The sequence below is a fragment of the Serinus canaria genome, assembly GCF_022539315.1.
Source record: "Serinus canaria isolate serCan28SL12 chromosome 7 unlocalized genomic scaffold, serCan2020 HiC_scaffold_29, whole genome shotgun sequence".
Lineage (NCBI taxonomy): Eukaryota > Metazoa > Chordata > Aves > Passeriformes > Fringillidae > Serinus > Serinus canaria.
Window position 1 is genome coordinate 4761444 of NW_026108147.1, and position 20021 is coordinate 4781464.

At 47.2% G+C, this 20021-nt stretch overlaps 1 protein-coding gene across 6 annotated transcripts in view; it reads right to left on the reverse strand.

The window, feature by feature from the left end:
- HDAC4 (histone deacetylase 4) overlaps positions 1–20021 on the reverse strand; it is a 175481-nt gene that overhangs the window by 52515 nt on the left and 102945 nt on the right. For all 6 annotated transcript variants that reach the window (XM_050987626.1, XM_018911876.3, XM_018911873.3 and 3 more), the window contains 3 exons: positions 15126–15276; positions 12089–12209; positions 6986–7107 (listed from right to left, as the gene is read on the reverse strand). In XM_050987626.1, the coding sequence (XP_050843583.1) occupies positions 6986–7107; positions 12089–12209; positions 15126–15276 (394 nt within the window). The remainder of the gene's footprint in view (positions 1–6985; positions 7108–12088; positions 12210–15125; positions 15277–20021) is intronic.

Here is a 20021-nt window from a genome sequence, read left to right on the forward strand (position 1 = left end):
CCTGCTGGAGGGTTTGAGGGCTCCTGACAGAGCTGAGTGAAGCAGCCCCATCCTTTCCCTTCCTCAACAGCCCCACCGCTTAATCCCTTTGAACCAGCAAATCCTGTGCTCACTGCATTACCAACCAACACACTCCAGGGCCAATGATCTACATTTCTTTAGGAGAATTAAAACAGGGTTTACAAACTGATTTGAATTAACTCAGTCTGGCTGCAGCTATGTTTCCCTTGACCAGCAGGTCACGTCGAAGATCAAGCCTGTCCACGTTAATTGCAGGGCTCGAAAATCAGAAGGCTGATGAATTCAAGATCAATTGCTTGGAGTTAAGCCATCAACACAGCGCTTTGATGGAATTTTGGGGGAGAAGTAAAATTTAAAAAAGAAAGGAAAGAGCTTTTTTGTGAATGTTTTGGACAGAAAAACACCAGCAAGAGATAAAGGGAGCACTAAAAAAAAAAAATGCTTCCTCAAGATGATGCTTCAAATGCTGAATGAAGTGCATTAACAAGGGGGGAATTATCTTCCAGAGAGAATTTTGATGCAAATCTGCTCCCAGGGCAATATTAAAGACTGGACTAGTTCAAACACAAGCTCAGGCTCCAAGCAGTAACTTCTCTGAGTTCTCTTCAAAACAGAAGTTGGCATGATTTTAAAAGCAATGTTTGGGTACACACCTCATCCCACATCCTTACATTCCCAGCTTTAATTTGTCCCAATTTCTGAGCATTAAGAGCTGCCTGGATGCCACACTCATGGCTGGAATGAGATGATCTCAAAGGTCCCCTCCAACAATGGGATTCTGTGGCAGGGGAAGGTGTCACAGCTGGATGCTGATATGCCCATTTTAAATCAAGGATTTAAAATGGGCATATGCCACACCTGTTGGAAGGATCTGTCCTCTGACAAAGGAAAACATGGCCATAAAATCTGCATTTCAGCCCAAATTTTATTCCTGGTGTTCAGATGAGGGATGGTTTCTGTTGGGAACACACAATTAATTAGGTGGCTTTTAAATACAGAGAAGGAATCGGTTTGAAACACCTTAAAAATGGGCAGGGAAACAAAAGATTTGGGGTCACAGATTACCTAACACACCATATTTTAAGCCACAATAAAAACCTCCTTCCAGATAACAACAAGGTGAACAAACACAGAAAATTACAGCCTTCAAAGAAAAAATACCTCCAGCATAAGTGACTGCCAAAGCAACGTATTGGAATTTGTCAGATTAATCTATTTTAAGGCAAAATCACTCTGTGTTTTCCCCTTCTGCTAGGGGATCGAGTTTCCAAACACCAAAAGGTCTATTTAAAGCCCTGCTCTGATTCTGTTGTTTATCCCTCAGATATAATCCCAAATCTAACATGGCATCAGGACCTCAGAGAGCATAATCCCTACACGGATTTAATTGGGCGCTCCAGAGCACAAAGTAGGTGAATTAAAATTCAGCACAGCCTCAAACTCACAGAATTTACATAAAACCTCTTTTATAGTAAAATAATTTAGGGTTGTTCACATGTTTTTTTAAACTATTATATAATGAAAATATTTTAAAGCTGAAGAGAGCTGTCTTTCACAAGTATAAAACAGGAATTTAAACAACACAGAACATCAATACCTGACAGTCAATGCAGGCTCAATGCTGCCTCAGGAACACCAATTCCATTGGAAACCTCCCCAAATTCATCCTGCCAGGCAATATGCCCAAAAAAAGCCTTACTAACTGGAGTACATTTAAAAACTGGAGACTAAACCAGGAAACCTAAGTTAAAAAATTACTGCTCCTCTACATCTCCAGGTGAAATATTTAAAACAAATTCCATAAAATTAGAAAAATTCCCCTCCAGCAAACAAATGAAGCCCATGCCCAAATCTGAGTCAGCTCCCACAAAGCCAGTGGGATTTCTTAAGCACTGACATACTGAATTTGGCCTATAATAAGGATTCATACAAAGAATAGTTTGTTTTCCTCCACGTAAATTAATAACCAGAACATAAGCCAAAAGCTTCCCTGGTTTTCACAGGCTCCAAACCAAGTTACCCCTCTTATACATCACTGTGTGCAGCAGGACCCATGTAATCCAATTCTTCCAACATTTATGTCAGTCCCATTGTTTTTCTCCTAGTTCAGCCCCTAAGCTGCTGGACTAATTGGACATTAAGTCTGTGGAAGTCAAAACCTCACCAAGTCCCGGGCAGAGTTTGCCCTGTTCCCACTGCCCATCCACATTTGTGGAATAAAAGTAAACAACGCAGCATGAAACCCCTGCTCCCAGTCCCTGAACATCTTCATTTCAGCAGGTGGGGACTGAAAAGAGATGCTAATTATTTTTTTTTTTTTTTTTTTTTTTTTTTTTTTTCCAGCCAAAGCTTTACTATTCAGGCAAACACCAACAGAATTATCTTGTCTCCCTTCTAACATCCATAAGAAAACTCCATGAGAGAGGGAGCTTAAGCTGAAGGAGGGTAAGGGTTAAATGGGAAACCGGGAAGGAATAGTTCCCTGAGAGGGTGGGGAGGGGCTGGGATGGAATTCCCTGAGCAGCTGTGGCTGCCCCTGGATCCCTGGCAGTGCCCAAGGCCAGGCTGGACACTGGGGCTGGGAGCCACCTGGGACAGTGGGAGGTGTCCCTGTCCATGAATGGGATGGGCTTCGAGTTTCCCTCCAACCCCATCCTGGGATTCCATGAACAGTGCAGGCCCCTGGCAGTCCCTGGGAAGCAGAGATGGAGCTGGGAGGACCAAGGAGGAGGAGGGTGGGTTCCCTGAGTGACTGGGATCCCCCAAAGGTGACACTAAACCACAAGATTTTGTTTGGTCTCCTCCTGGAAGAGATTTCTCTCTGGTGCACCACTCACAAGATGTGTCTTCACGATTCCACAATGGTTAAGGCAGGACAAGACTTCTGAGATGACCAAGTCCAGCCATCCACCCATCATCCCCCAAGCCCTGTCCCCCAGTGCCACACCCCGTTTTTTGAACACTTCCAGGGATGGTGATTCCACCCCTGCCCCATGCAGCCTCTTCCAGTGCCTGAGCACCTTCGCAGGCAGGAAATCTTCCCCAATATCCAAGCCAAGTGTTATTTTTGCATCAGACAGACTGACATCCTCCACTTGGAGCAGCACAGGGCATTTCCAGCAGGGATTTCTCTGGGGGTCAGGGCCTTCTCTCAGTGTGTGGGAAGCTGGGCTTCCATGCTGGCTGGAAGGACAATGTGGGTGGGAAGGCAGAGATGCTCTCCAACTGGAGTGACACTCCATGCCACACAGAGCTCCAAGATTTCCTCTGGATTATACTCCCACATTACACCAGGGTTTCTGACTAGTCTATTTTCTTCCAAACAACCTCTTGTCCTAAAACAAACCACTCCAAACACTCCAATAATCAGAACCAGTTCAGAGGGACATTACGCTTTCCTCGACAAATGCAGCATTATAATTGTTGACAAATCCTTCCATTTTCCCTTTTATTTCTTTCTAAATGCAACAAGTTCACACCAATTTCACCTGCTTAGCTGCAAATAATACCCAAACAACTCCAGTTTCCTGCAATACCAACAATCTCATGGGATGCTGGATGCTTTCCTCTCTCAGGCTCCTCTCTTTTGCATAGAAAAAGAACCATGGAGTCACAGAATCATTTAGGTTGGAAAAGCCCTCTAAGATCATCAAGTCCAAAAGGAAAAGCATGTTAAGAAGTGAAATAATTCCCTTTAAATCTTCATGATGGTGCTGGTGTCCGCTTTCTAAGTAACAACATGTTCTAATATATCCACTGCTCAAATTTCAGAAAGCAGGGAATGCCATCAACAACCTCGTTCCTGGGGAGAAAATGAGGACAGGATTCCTTGGAAATGCAAAACTGAAAAGCTCTGCTAAAACCCACTTCAGCAGCTCCAAGAAAGGTGTTGACAAACAGCTCTTGGGGTTATCAAAACAGGCTGTCCCAACCCAGAGTCTAAAATCACTCCATAAGGATTCTCCAGAGATTTTCCTTAGAGGATCCCAGTGCAGCACATAACGAATGTTGTTATGTTTGGGAGACACCAACCTTGATCTGGGAGCAGAAGAGGTCACTTAGAATTTCCCCTCTCAAAAGCTGTCAGTAAAACTCTGACATTAAATCCTGCTCAGAACAAAATAAACTCCCCAGAGGGGAAATAAAAATCCTTGTGCTAATCCAGGTATTTAACAGCAAAGGCAGGAGCAGCACCAACCAAACTGATCTTAGATCAGTGAAGAAAAGGAAGAGCCCCAAAGTGCTTGGAGAGAGGGAGCAGAGTGAAATCAATCCCCCAGCCAGGCTAAGAACAGGATTCAAGCAATTAGTAACTGCACCAGGAAAACAATTTCATGCTGAAACCAAACAGCCAAGAAACTGGAGGATAATTTAGGAAAACAAACCAGAGAGCTGGATTTCAGGGCATGGGAGGCATTGGGAGCACGCTGCAGGAGCTGACTGTTCCTCCTGCTGAAGGCTTTAAGCACTCTGAAGATATCTTTCCTGCACATCCTCCCTCTCCCAAAACCTGTGACCATCAGGATGCTTGAAATAAGATTAAAAACACGGAGTGTTGCTAAAATGCAGGGAAATGGCAAATTTGATGGAATCATGGAATTGTTTGGGTTGGAGGGACCTTAAAGCTCACCTTCTTCCAACCCTTGCCATGAGCAGGGACACCCTCCTCTATCCCAGGGTGCTCCAAGCCCTGCTCAACCTGGCCTGGACCACTTCCAGGGATGGTGAATATTTATTCTTCCCTAAAATGTCTCAACCTGCAGGACATGCTTGCAGCTCTGCAGACTGGGAGAAATGATAATTCCAACTGCCTTCCCACCACCCCCTAAGCCGCCCTCTCCCCAGCAATGGTGCTGGTTGGATTCCAGCCCTGGTAATCAGAGCTGTATTGTGATGGGTTCTGTTATTTGAGCTGCAAATATTTAATCAAATTTAATAAAATTGGACTACACGATATGGCGGTTTTAAATTACCAACACAAAGCCAGAGCGTTGCCTGGTGCCAAAAATCTGAAAAGCTCACCCGTAATAAAGAACTTTATTTAGGATGGGCTCCAGCCTTCCCTGCCTTTTGTTTACACCAGACTGTTCAGGAGCCTTTCTTCTCCAAGCAACTTAACATTCTTGGCACTGGGAATTCTGCAGGATATTGCTGTGCCAGAGCCTGACGTGCTGTTGCATTGAAAGGAAAATAAAAGAAAACAATGAAAAAAAGAAAAAAAATTCTCCCCTGAACCTTACAAAAGTGAACTCATTTGTATCCCAGACCAGTGCCCAGGAGATTGATGCTGGTGCCCAAAAAGAACAAGCACCAGCGTTCTGGCAAACCCAAATCAGCTGAACGTCCTCCTGCTGGAAAACAACAATGGCTTTGGTGGCTTCCACTCTTTAATAATGTGATTAGCTCCATTCATCATCCTTAATTCCCCCCTGTCTGACAGCAGGAGTTCACCCAGCAGGAGCTTTGGTGAGATCCCAGTTTGCGAAGCAGCACAGGGTGAGATGTGCAGATGTCTTCCTTCTCCTGCAGGAATTCCCTTCCAGGACACTGGGAGCAAGAAGGGTGACTGCTGCTCAAAGCCAATCTGACAAGGTGCCCTGAGGTGATGAGCCAGGCAAGTTTGGGAGCATGTCAAAGCCCATTTCTACTGTGCTAGTGCTAACAGAAATGGATCACCTGGCATCACAAGGCATAGGAGAGGACTAAAAATCTCTTGGAACCAGGTTGCCTGTGAATCCCCAGGGCAGCCTGGAAGCTCTTCCATTTCCCAGGAGCAGAGAGGAGAGGATGCCCTGTCCTTCAGCAAATCCAGTTTTCTAAGCTCAGCTTTTGGAGTCCTCCAGGAAGGGCACAGTCAGAAGTACCATTCCCAAAGCCACAGGGGCACCTTTCCTGGGGAACACCCATATCTTGGAGCCAATTTTTGACTGGGTTCCTGTGCAGCTGAAGTGCTCGTTACTCATCAAGCAACCAACCCAAGGGGGAACAGAGACAACTGCACAGATGGGACTCCATCCAGCAGGGCAGGTGCTACGGCTCCTAGTGAGACATTTCCAAAAGGGGAAAACTTCATCACTGAAAGGCTGGTCAGGCATTGGAACAGGCTGTCCAGGGCAGTGGTCAGTCACCATCACTGAAGTGTTTAAAAAACCCTTGAATGTAGCACTTGGGGCCATGGGTTAGAGGAGGCCTTGGCAGTGCTGGTTGAAGGTTAGATGATCTTTGGATCTTTTCCAACCTTAATAATTGTGTGATCTTTCCAGAGAAGCTTTTTTTGCTGTCCTGAAGTGATTCCCAGCAGGGCCAGTGAGCAGAACTGCTGCCTGAGCGAGGCTGAGCTGTTCCCCAAAGGCAGCAGCCCTGAACTGGCCGGGTTGGGAGCCCAGGCTGTGCTGGCTCAGGCATGTGCTACGGAGCTGAGGAGCACAGCCAAGCCAAACAACCTGGTTTACATAATACAGGCTTGAGGAATAACTGACCTGTTCAGCCACCGGGCAGGGAGAAGCCAGACTGAAAGAGAACTGTCTAGGTGTGAACCAAACCCTCGCAGGAAGCCCTGGTGCTCGCCCTGGCACAAACCTCCTTATTTACCTCAGGTACAAACTCATACATAAAATGCAAATCCCCCAAGAAATGAACTTTTTCTCGGTACTTTTCTCACTCAGCAAACACACTTGGGCTGGAGACACGCAGATCTCTGTGAGAGCTTTGGGTTTGGGAAAACATCTCCCAAACTCTGACACGTGGCTCTGCTGCCTCCCGCGCTCCTCACACACCCCAGGGCAGCCCCAGGCTCCCTGGAACATTGGGAGCACAGAGACAGGTGAAAGGGGAGCAGATGGAGAGGGAAACAAAGCACGGCCTGGAATCCAGCTTTTGGCAGCATCCCTTCTTTTTCAGGAAGATCAGATCAGACCAGAGGGCCGAGCGTGACGCCGGGATGGCCAAGGAAGGGCAGCCCTACCTGTTTTTCTGAGTGGGAAGTCGTCTTTGGAATCGTACATCCCCAGGACTGGGTGGTTGTAGGTGCCGGAGACGCCGCTTTGGGGTGGGGAGCTCTGGTCCAGAGAGCTGTGCTGGGTCTTCCTGCACAGGAGGAAAGAGAAGAAGGGACAAGCTTTACACCAGTGACACACAGGGGACGAGCCTGCCACCTCAGGGAGTGGGAAAGGGGACAAAGGCAAAGGCAAAAGCTGTGAAACCCCAGGGCAGCCTGGCAGCTCTTCCATTCCCCAGGAGCAGAGAGGAGAGGATGCCCTGTCCTTCAGCAAATCCAGTTTTCTAAGCTCGGCTTTTGGAGTCCTCCAGGAAGGGCACAGTCAAAAGTACCATCCCCAAAGCCTGGCTTTTTCCTCCTGGGCACTCCTACAAAAAACCCCACTAAAATCCAGTATAGAGGAAGGTAATTAACTTAGTTTTCAGTGTAAGACTCCACCTTGGCTCAGCTCATACCACGAGTACAAATTCTAAGACTGTAACCTGTGCTGGGTTTTGCTAAGTCATGTTCCTGAATCTCAGCACAGGTGAGACCTCAACTTGAGCACACGTGAAACACTTCCCTCCCCAGAATAAACCCCCAGCTCAGCAGAGAGAGTCCAAGGCTGAAGCATTGCACCTGGCCAGCAGCAGCCATGGCACACAGGTGGCCCCCTGCCCTTCCTCCTGCCTGTCCTCCCATCCCAGGAGCTCGGCAGAGACAGGGCCAAAGCACTCAGCACCTTTCCAGCTGAACTTCCCCGAGATGATAATTTATGGCTTTGTTTGAGCAGGCTGCTGGAAGTAAATTACAGTCTGTTTGCTGAGGATATTAAATAATGAATGAGTTTTCTCAGCCTCCTACCAGTTTGCTGGCTGCATCTTTCCTGCTTAATGACTTGTGCCCAGCTTTGCTGTTTCTCAGGAGCCCCGCCAGCCTGGGAGAAGGCTCCAGCCAGCAGAGCAGCTCTATCAGCAGAACGACTGATTTAGCCATGCAGGTGACACTCACTGGGCTCTCACAACTTCACTTTAGATAAACAGAATTTAAACCCCCTATTTCTTCTAAATACTAATGGATTTAGGACAATGGAGAGCAAGCATTTTGTAAAAAAAAAAAAAAAAAAAAAAAAAGTGAATATTTGAAATTTTGTACTGCCTAAAAACAAAGCTGAAAATATTCTCCTACAAAAGGTTCTTCAAGGAATCTAACTGAACCATTCCCACCTGGAAATGGCACAAATTCAGGCCGTTTCTTGAGCAGTAATAATGCCTTGAGTGCAAGCTCAACTAAGAAGTTGGCTGCTGAGATCCAGAGCATCAATTCCACTCCAAGTTAAAGCCTTCAAAAAGTAAGAGGCTAATAAAATACTAGGAAAACACACTGAATTTTCTACATAATTACAAAAAAAAAGAAACCCTCTACAAATTTTATTTGATCATCAACATTTTCTACTCCCACAGACCTTCTAGTAGGAGGTGTCCCTGCCCACGGCAGGGGCTGGAATGGGATGGGCTTTAGGGTCCCCTCAGCCCAAACTATTCTGGGATTCTGTGGAAGTATGAATGACTGTGGTTTCCCAACCTCCCTTTTCATTATCCAGATTTCTCTGAACATAAAGAAAAATGATTTCTGGGGCTCTTGCAGGGCTGTGTTTCCCACACCTACCCCATGCTGTGCCACATCCCCACCCCTGAATGCCCCCACGCACATTTCAATCTTCACCTGCAATCAAAACAGAGACAAACTGAAAAAAAAAAATAATCCCTCCTGGGAAGAGATGTGGCTTCTTCTGCCAGGATCTGCTCATTCCATGGGAAGGCAGCACTCCCAGGAATGATGTTTCACTCCCAGGAATCCTGGGTGCTGTGATCTGAGAGCCCTGAGCCCCATCAAGTCACACAATGACATTTTTGGCTCTATATGAGCAACAGACTTTTTTTTTTCTCCTTTTTCTTTTTTTTTCTTTTTTTTTTTTTTTTAATTATGACCTAAGCAGCACAATTGAGTACATTGAAGCTATTTTCATCCCTTTGTCAGGCAATGTGCAGGAATTCAAAGGGCCTGTTTAGATATGCTCCAGGGCTGCTGAATGACAGATATTGAGCTCTGCAAACAGGAATACATTCCCTGGCTCCAGGACTGGGGTCTGACGCTGCTTCCAGCAGCATGCACTGGTCTGCATGCCCCTTCAGGAATGTCAGAGCTCTGGGAGGAGAGGAAATTGGACACTGCATGGAGCCTGCAGACATTCCTGAAAGCACACCCCTTCATTGAAGGCATCCCCTGTTCCCTGAGCTCCTTCAAACACCCACATGCACAGACAGAAAGGTTGGAGTGCTGATCTTGGAAGTCTTTTCCAACCTTAACAATTTCATGATTTGGTATTTCATCCTTCAGTCATGTTCAGCAAGGTGCACTGAATACAGCTTCAGACATGTGCACCTGGGCTGGAATGTTTTGTGTTCACACCCGTGGATGCTGGGATCATTTAACGTGCAATTTAAAGTGTAACTGTACCTCTGTACCTCCTCACCATGCAAATACTCAGTTAAACTCCCTTCCATGGCTGCTAGGACATGGAGTGGCTGCTTCCCAAGCACTGCTGACAGCTTCCCAGGGACATCACAGAGAGCAGAAATTCCTGGGAGTCAGGCTGCCCAGTAGGTTCAGAATCCAGGGGAGGGCCAGTCTGACAAAGCAGTTCCCAAGAACCTCCTCTGCTGTTGCCTATCACAAAATCCAAGAGTGGTTTGGGCTGGAATGGATGTTAAAGACAATCTTGTTCACTCCTTTCCACCACCCCAGGTTGCTCCAAGCCCTGTCCAGCCTGGCCTTGAGCATTTCCAGGGCTGGGACATCATCCTAGAGGTCTCTTGCAGCTCTAACACCTCTGTGATTCCGTGCCAGCAGAACATTTTTCCTGTCCCAGCCACTGACATCAGACCATCATGGTGCTCAATACCCTTAGGAGACTTTTTTTTTCCTAAGCAATGCTTTCCATTAAAAAAAAAAACAAAACCAAAAGGGAATTCACAAACCTTAATAAGACCAAGAGAAGTGCCTAAAAGCAGGCGTGTTGCTTCGAGAGGCTCTCCCAGCATCTGTTAGCACTTAATGGCCTGGCCTGCTCACAGTGGATCTCCTGCAAGCCCTGCTCGTGTGTGCTCAACCCAGCCACCACCCAGCTGCATCACAGCACAGCTATGTGGGGACAGGAATGCCTCCAGAGCTCAGCTGGTAACCTATGAGATGCCATATAAATAAATACTAATATGTCAGGAATTTAAAGGTTGATTCTCCTTTTGAAAAAAAATTATTTTTTTTTAATAGAATGGAAAGGAAAAAATTCCTCAACTTCTGCCTGAACAAGTGAAGGGTGAATTGAAAAAATCCTGTGCTGCTGCCATCTGCCCTCCTTGCAGGCTCAGCAGGACAAATCAGCACTGAGAAAGAGCTGTGAGGCCCCAAGGCTTTGTCCCTCTTGAGTTAAAATCCAGAATAACAATCCTCACCCCGGCACAGAACAGATGGAAAATGAGGGGATGGTATGACCTGAAATGTTTGTGCAATGGTTTGTGCTGTCTCTGCCTGTTGGCATCCCTGGAGCATCACAGGGAAGGGCTGTTAGGATGCCTAAATGCCACAACAAACCCAACCCACACTTTGGTTCAGAAAGTTCTCAGCATCAGCTGAGGCAACATCCTGAAACCTATGACATGACATGGCTAAAAACCTGCAGCAGCCCTGGCCTTGCATCACAGAGAATCCCAGGATGGTTTGGATGGGAAAGGATTTAAAGCTCATCTCATTCCTCCCCCTGCCATGGCAGGGACACTTTCCACTGTCTCAGGCTGTTCCAAGCCCCAGTGTCCAGCCTGGCCTGGGACACTTCCAAGGACCCAGAGGCAGCCACAACTGCTCTGGGCACCCTGAATTCCAACTGACCTTGTACCACTCCTGCATTAACAGTTATTTTAACCATCCCTTAAAGAAATGGAGGCTCAGAGTCTTCAACCACCTTTAATGAAATCCCCAAGTCTCAGACTGGATTTTCAGAGATGTATTAAAGCTGCTCAATCTCACTTTGCCTCCAATAATATCTGAATTCTTCTGCCAACTCCACATCAGCATTTCTGTCCTGGCTCAGAGCTGGGATAGCTTTCAAATTTCATTGCAGCTCAGTTTCTGGAATTTGGAAACATCTTCTGGCTATGACCTCATCCTCCCTCTACACACGTTCATTTCTTAAGACTTAAAACACTGTCAGTACTTCAGCTTGAACATTATTTCATGGCAAAATGAAATGACTTTTGTAACCCAAAATTTCATGAATTTTGAGGTCACTAAAGCCAACATCCAAAGCACTTTGGCTTTTTATTTAATAAAGACAGTGACAAAATCACAGCAGGGGAAACTTCCAAGTCACATCAAATTTCTAACTGTCTTTAGTACAATGAAAAAGTTGATTTCTGAAACTGGAGACCTGCAGTTGAAAACAGAGATGTTGGGGCAGTTGTAATTAGAAGTGCACACTGGACCCACTAAATGTTTCCAGTAAGAGCCAAGCAAACAAAACTTCCAAGTCTGAGAGATTAAGAATAGCAGTAAGTGTTAAAAGTTTTAAAATGCAAAGCTTAAGTATCCTGAGCTGCAGGAATTCACTGAATCATAGAATATTCTGAGTTGGAAAGGACCCACAAGGATCATCAAATTCCAGCTCCTGAACATAAAAACTATTCCTCATTTGACTAAAGTTCAAGTTTTATAACAGCAGGCGGGATCAAATCCAGTGTGAAAAGCTGGAGGATTTATAAAAGCTGATGTCTGACTGTAGAACTTGTGAGTTTGAATAATTGTGGATTACAGATGACACGAAGACCTCTCTCTACACACAGAGCACCGTGACACCATCACAGCAGACACGAAAACCACTCACACTGGAACCCCCTGGAAAAGGCATTTTGGTAATGCACAGGGATTCTGCCACTGCTCTGGCTCATCCCACAAGCACATCAGGTGTATTCCCTCAGGGAACTGAGGACAAAGGTGGCACAGGCTGAGCCCTGCAGAAAGCCCAGCAGCACTTACCCATACCAGAAGCGAGGGTCGCTGGATATGCAGTGGTTGAGATTCCGGTGGGCCAGAGCCTTCTTCTTGTTCAACACGAATTCCTGCAATTTCATCTTCACTTCTGTGCTTGCCACTGCACCTGCAATTACAAACCAAAAATTTAAAAAAGGTTATTAAATCAATTCATGTACTTGAGGGAATTTTAAATTTCTAAAATAGATCCCAAATCAAATCTTTCATTTCCAGTCCAAAAAAAAAGAACTTTCCTTTCAAAGAGACAAGAACAAAGCGCCTCCAGTAAGGAGCTCTCCCTTTTTATCCCTTTAGCTTGGCATAGATTCACAAGTTATGTTTGAAAACACAGATGAAATTGGGTTTATTTCACCAGAAGAGGATATTACACTTGCAGAGAAGCACACTCAGAATAAAGCAGTTGTCCAGGGTATCCCAGCTCTCTGTGAACCAAAGTTATTTAAGAAAAGGGGTCTTGTGCACCCTCAAGTTTTTAAATGTCACATCTAAAAGCAGAAGGGGAATGAGCCCAGTGGCTCATGTGTAGGTTTTGTCTCGAAAACTCCTGTAAACAGGGACCTCTTTGTTCCCAAGTCTCTGTGCACACCACGACCGACGTAACATTTCGCTTCATTTACAAGCGCACGGATCTCTGGCTTCAGCTAGAAAACCTAACATTTAAAAAAAACTTAAAGAAAGGGAGTCAGTCATTCTGCAGAGCTAAAATGTCAACTGTGTAATCCCTAATCATGATTTCCTGCACAATGGAGAGCAGGCTGTTCCCCTGCCATGATGGATCCCAGTGATCATCGGGTTGACAGCTCAGACTCCCAGGCAGAGCTCCTGACGGAGCAATGCATCCCAAGTTTGGCAAGGGGACACGTGGAAAATGATGGTTCATCCCCACCGTGGCGTAAGGCAGGAGCTCCAACGGAAAATATCTGGGCTGGGAGGAAAGGGAAAGGCCAGGGAAGCTGCCGGCTCCACTGGGAACAAGAACTTAAAGATCACCCAGCCATGTTCTCGTGTCCTGAGCCCTGCTTGATGATGAGGTGATGTTTGACATGCTGGGAGAACAATTCCTGGGCTCTCTCCAAGAGCAGGGAGTTTCAGCATTCCCACAAGGCTCTGCCTGGAGCTGTAAAATGGTTCAAACACCAAAGCGAGAAAATTCCCTTTTTTTGGAGCCCTGCATTTCTCACCAGCTCCACAACACCAGTTTGGTGGAAAGTTCAAGCGAAGAGCTGGAGATAAATTACTGAGTAGCAGAAGGGGTGACAAATCCATGCTTGAAAGCATTCTCCCGCCAAAATGTGTCATCCTTAATCCATTAGCATCCTTAGAACACTCAAACCTGGCTGTGATCTGTCAGGTTGGCATAAACCTGCTACTTAGAAGACTTGAAGCTCAATATTTTGGAATGTAAGGTTTACCTCCTTTACTGGAAGCTGAAAGACATCACAGAACCTCAGGGAGTTTTGGGGTGGGAGGAACCCTAAGGATCATCAAATTCCAACACCCTGCCATGGGCAGGGACACCTCCCACTGTCCCAGGCTGCTCCAAGCCCCAGCGTCCAACCTGGCCTTGGGCACTGCCAGGGATCCAGGGGCAGCCACAGCTGCTCTGGGCACCCTGTGCCAGGGCCTGCCCACCCTCACAGGGAACAATTCCTAATTCCCAATATCCCATCCAGCCCTGTCCTCTGGCAGTGGGAGCCATTCCCTGTGTCCTGTCCCTCCAGGCCTTGTCCCCAGTCCCTCTCCAGCTCTCCTGGAGCCCCTTCAGGCCCTGGAAGGAGCTCTGAGCTCTCCCTGGAGCTTCTCCTCTCCAGGTGAGCACCCCCAGCTCTCCCAGCCTGGCTCCAGAGCAGAGGTGTTAACAAGGAAGCAGAACAAACTCCACCTCTCTCACATTCTCTTCATATTTCAGATCAGGACAATTTTAGCTTCTCTTTGCCAAATTTTGTGATTTGAGAAAAATAACTTAAGTATCCTTAAGCACTGAGGTGCGATAATGATTCTACACCACAGCACTTCTTAAATTAAAAGTAACTTAAAAATAAAACTGTAGTCATGGGAACAGGATCTTCAACTTAACATCCCCAAATTCTGGGTTTTTTCCTCTACACCTCTGTGTTTCACCCAAAAGATGCTTTGCTTCTATTTTGCAGAGATTCAGGTGTTTTAATTTCTTTCCAGATTACTTTAATGAGAGTGGCTAGGTACTGGCTCTGAGGAGAGGCCCAGCAAAACATGGATCAAACAGCAACAGCTGATGGGAGCAGCAGGGGGAAGTGGAAATGCTTAGGGATTCTGTACCTCTGGTCTTTCTAGCACTTAAAAAGGTCTCCCAGACTCCAGTTTTATCTTACTGAAAAAGTTCTTGGAGCTTTATCTTATGCCCAGTTCCCAGCCAGCCATCTTCCCTCCACCACTTCTCCCATCTGAAACCAGACCTCAGGACTTGATGGCACAACTTGGTATTTTGAGGTATTTTTTTCTCCCCATTCACTTGCAGAAAAAGCCCAAACAAGCAGCCCAGAGTGTCTCTGATAAGGGACATTGTGAGGCCACAATGATCTCCTCAAGTGCATAATGACACAGAGTGGGGAAGGCACCCACAAGCTGTAACCTCCTGAAAAAAATTCCCCTCATGAATGGAAATGCTTCAAAAAGGGGAGAGCTGTGAACTCGACTATGTCTTAAAAAGAGTGAAATTCAGAGCAGCAGAAAGAGAAAAGGAGTGCAGCGTGCATCTGGTGTATTTTATGGGCTTAATATTCTGCCTCCATTAGGAATGCTGCCAAAAATACTTCAAAAAATGTTAAATCAAGGGAAGAGAGGATACGCTTCCTTTTGAAAAATGCTAAAATGGCATTTAGTGAGACAAAAATGAAGATAAAGCAGAGAAACGCATTTCTCTCTTGCCCTCAATTCCCACAAGCTCCCCGTGCCCTCAAGGAGGGTCCTCCAGCTTTCTGAGGCTCCTCCCTGCCCCCATCTGCCTGTCAGCACCCAAAGCAGCGGTGCTCTGGCCACTTACTCTCTTTCCCTTTCTCTTTGTTTTTCAGCTGCTGCAGTTTCTGCTCTCGGTGCTGCTTCTCCAGCTCCTGCTCCTGCCGGTGCTGCTCCAACTTCCTCTGGTGCTCCAACAGCTCCTGCTGATGCTTCATGGCCAGCATCTCCTGCTGCTGCTGCGGAGAAGAGAACGGGGAAAAGGAGCAAATTAACACCATGGGCCTTCCCAGAGCCAAAGCAGAGGCTGCAGCTAGGTGACAGCAACAGTGCTTCATTCATGGCATGAAGGACAAGCACAGGCCTCCTTCTATCTCCATCACCTGATTTTAAATAAAACCCCACTAGGGCACCCTCAATATTATTTGTTGCACAGAGAAAATGTAGAAATTGTGGCTGCCCCATCCTTGAAAGTGTTCCAGGCCAGGCTGGATGGGGCTTGGAGCAACCTGGCTTAGTGGAAGGTGTCCCTGCCCATGGCAGAGGGTGAAACGAGATGGAATTTAATGTTCCATCTAACTCAAACCACATGGAGATTCCATTATTAAATTATAAAAATAATTGCTCAAATAGATAGAACAAATAATTCCCCCAACAATTTCTCCAGGAAGGATTTTCCCTGGCCCTCTCAACTCACCCATATTCATGGGAATAATCAGGAGACATGATGTCTAATTAAGGTAATTATTTGCAAAGCTTGCATCAGATGGGACATTCAAGGCTGGAAGCACCAAATGCTCCTGCCCTGGTGCAAGTCCCCCCTGGGCTCCCCCAGTCCACAAGCTGGGAGGTGTCAGTGTCCCTAAAACATCCAGGGAAATTTGGGGTGCATCCCTCAGCCCAGAGCTCCCTGTTTGGGGGCAGAGAGGATTCTCCCAGCCCAGAGCTCCCTGTTTGGGGGCAGAGGGGATTCTCCCAGGGCAGAGCTCCCTGTTTGGGGGCAGAGGGGATTCTCCCAGGGCAGAGCTCCCTGTTTGGGGACAGAGGGGATTCTCCCAGGGCAGAGCTCCCTGTTTGGGGGCAGAGGGGATTCTCCCAGGGCAGAGCTCCCTGTTTGGGGACAGAGGGGATTCTCCCAGGGCAGAGGTCCCTGTTTGGGAGGGGGGATTCTCCCAGGGCAGAGCTCCCTGTTTGGGGGCAGAGGGGATTCTCCCAGCCCAGAGCTCCCTGTTTGGGGGCAGAGGGGATTCTCCCAGGGCAGAGGTCCCTGTTTGGGGACAGAGGGGATTCTCCCAGGGCAGAGCTCCCTGTTTGGGGACAGAGGGGATTCTCCCAGCCCAGAGCTCCCTGATGGGTGCAGAGGGGATTCTCCCAGGGCAGTTCTCCCTGTCTGGCTGAGGGGGGATTCTCCGAGCCCAGAACTCCCTGTTTGGGTGAGGGAGGATTCTCCCAGGGCTGAGGGCAGCACTTTGATGGGCTGTGTGAGGGCACACCCTGTGTCATGCGAGGCTGTGGAAATGCAGGTGTACAAACAGCACATCCCAGCAGCCTGGAGAGGAGCAAAAGGAATCTCTGTGGGGCTAAAAATCCCTTTTTTTTCAAAAGCAGAGCCCAAAGGATGATCGATCTCCCACCTTGCAGCTGGATCTGCAGCCTGGCCAGCGAGGCCGGGCCGAGCGCGCAGGCCGCTGCCGGGCCTCCCCCAAAGGCCCGGAATGGCGGGGCCCTGCGGAGCCTCCCGAGCCCTGAGCAGCCTCTGGAGCCTCCGGAGCACGGCGCCCACCCCGCACTCTTTACGTTGGCAGCTCATAAACCAAGGGATTGATCAGAGCTGGCAGCCTCCAGCCTCAAAGGCCCGGCCTCTGCAGGGCTGCGCTTAATGGGGGCCTGTGCTCGGATACCACCCACGGCTCCCGCAAAGCCCCGAGGCAGAGGCAGCTGCAGAACGGAGCTGAGGAATGGTTTGGGTTGGAAGGGACCCTAAAGATCAGCCCGTTCCAAGCCCCTGCTGTGGGCAAGGTCCAAGCCATGGCTGTTGAGACAGGGAATCTGCTCTCTCCAAGAACATCTCAATCCATCCTTCTCCAAACCCTGCCAGCTCCTTCGTACATGAGATTCCCACCCCAAAGTTTTTCTTCTCCTTGAGCACGTTCTCCTTTTAATCCCTTTAGCTGAGATTCTTTGGGTGTCCTGTGCAGGGACAGGATTGGACTTGATGATCCTTGTGAGCCCCTTCCAGCTCTGGATATTCCAGACTCCACTGATTAATTTGTGGCATTGCACCTTTGCACCGCCCAATGCTACAGCCATGGCTGCACAATAAATACAAATAAAATCACACTATTCTATATAAAGATGGAACAGAAAAAAAACAATCTAAGAGGTTTTTACAATCTGCCTGGCTATCTGCTGGAAACTCTCCATGGAGGAATCCCTGCTGCTGCCTGTTCCAAGCAGGCAGGCTGTTGTAAAACACCAGCAATCCAGTTATTTTGCAGTGACTGCACCTATGCTTCCCCTCCTAATTCAATTGAATTATATGTAAACAACCAAAAATCCACACTGAAAAAAAACCCACTAGAAAATGAGGAAAAAAAACAGAGGAAACCAGCTATTTTTGTTTTCTAATTAAGCAGCAGCTTCTACTAACACGTCTCCATTTGGGGAAAGAGTCTCTTTCCCAACTTCCAACAAGTCCACCACATGGTGGGCTTTGAGAACCTCGCCATGGAAAGTATGCAAATGAACAATATTTAATGCACAATATGGTAAAACAGGTTTTGTTATTTTTATGGAATCAGGAGCCTTTTCTCTCCATCTGCAGTCTCCTAGGCTCTGCAGGCTCTGCTTCCTGCGATGGTTTACATACATTAGGCTGCTTTAGAAGGAGCTGTGCTTTCATTGACATCTGGAGTGAAATGGGAATGAAAAGCCCAATTTGTCGCTGGATGGTTTAGGGAAGTTTCATTAGGGATGTATTGTCTCTGCTCATTTTGACCCCAGTTTCCACAAAGCCTATTCTTAATATAGTTTCTCAAATGGTTTCAAAGTTGAAAAAAAAAATTAAAAAAATAAAATAATGAAGCCACGTCTCCAATTGTACCCATGAAAAATGAAATCACTGTTGGTGTCTGTTGTAGCCTCGGAAAACAAAAAAAGAAAACCCATCCAGGTGTCTTCTCAGGGTTATTTCTCCACACTTACCAGGAATGTTATGGGAAGACAAAAATTTAGGCTGGAGATCAGGAAAAAGTTCTACCCCCAGAGGGTGCTGGGCACAGCCCAGACTCCCCAGGGAATGGGCACGGGCCCAGGCTGAGAGAGCTGCAGGAGCATTTGGACAATGCTCTCAGGGATGCACAGGGTGGGACTGTTGGGGTGCCAGGAAAAACATCAGTTTCTGGTTCATTTAAAGCAATAGAGGCAAATTTGAACAGGCACTGCCCACTTAGACCCTGTGTGTTCACCACACACAGCTGGGGCAGGGGGTTTACTCCCCAACTGTATTTCCCAAACATTGAAATTTCATTACAAAGTGATCCAAAGAGGGAAATCCCTGGATCTGAGACTAACTCAGCCGTGAGTCTGAGGAGCACTGTGTGACAGACACACACACTGCATTAGGGAGCTCAGAACATCCAAATTAGGTGCTCTTGCCAAAATCAATATTTGTAAATATTCATAACTATGGGGATTCCTGCATATGTTTAATGTCACTGCTCCCACTATTTCTGAAAACTGCACAAATGTTCAACTGTACCTGCAGTTAGTGTTGCTGGTGCTTCTTTAGCATAAATTAATATTAATAAAGGTAACTGGGAGGATGCAGAGCATTTCCAGGTATTTATCAACCGTCAGCCTACCATGAGGACTCAGCCATCCAGAGGATTTTGCCACCACACTCCTCAATTGTCTTCAGAGCTCCAGCTTGTCTGCCTGGGAGGGGGACTTACACCTTATCAGCAGAGAAACTGTCACAGAGAAACCTCTTTTTAAGAGAAATGCAGCTAAAATGGTTCTCTTTAGTCTTTGCAGTGCCCTCCCAGGAAGCGTGGAGTGCTGACACCGAGATCCCATTGCCCAGAGAGAACCAGGATGGATTTCATGGAGACACATTGCATTAGGATTTCCACAACCACTCCTCCAGATGCCAAACAAGAAGCCAAGCAAAGAGATCCTTCCTGCCCCCCCAGCTCAGACTGGCTCTTGGCTGTTTATAAGAAACATTTTGAATAGCAGCAATTAGTGGAAGGGAAAGCAAAATAATTGTGGAGATAAGCAGAAGCCTGGGTGAACAGAAGTTGGAACACTTCTGGCTGACAGATACTCCCTGGCATGCAAAGTTGCTGTGTCCAGCTCCCAATTGCATCTCAATCCACACCTGAGCTCAGCTCCAGCACAGGGGGATATCAGGGAAAGGCTCTTCTGCCACCTGTTCTGGCCAAATTCTACAGTTTTGGGGGTTTAAATCAGGTATTCAGAATGATCTTTGGGCTCAGGCTCTGTAAAAATAAAGTCAATTCTTACGTGAGGATGAAGAAAAACTCTCTAAGAAAGTACACATCAAATCACCCCCTGAAAAACCCTTGGCTATGGGTGGAAGCAAAGCACAGGTGCTGGGATTTCTGGCAGCTGGATTTCTGGGAGCACTGCTCTGTTGGGCTGTTTCACAGTGATCCCAACGCTGGCTGGACTCTGTGCCTCGTGTTCCCCCATCCTGTTTACTGAAGTCTCGGGCCGTGGCTCCAGTTTCAGGATCTGCTCTCTTGGCTCCATGGCAGCGTGTTTGGGATATCTCCTGGAGCACCGGGCAGAATAAATCAGCTGGGCTGGAGATGGGGAGGAGGAAACATTGTGACTTCCAGCAGCAGCCAAGACACAGAGATCTGGGAGAAGGAGCACCTCTCATCTCTTTTCTGGGACACGCAGCCCACGTGCCCCCTTCCCGCCATCGGGCAGCTGACAGCCGGCTAAGCCCGTGCCA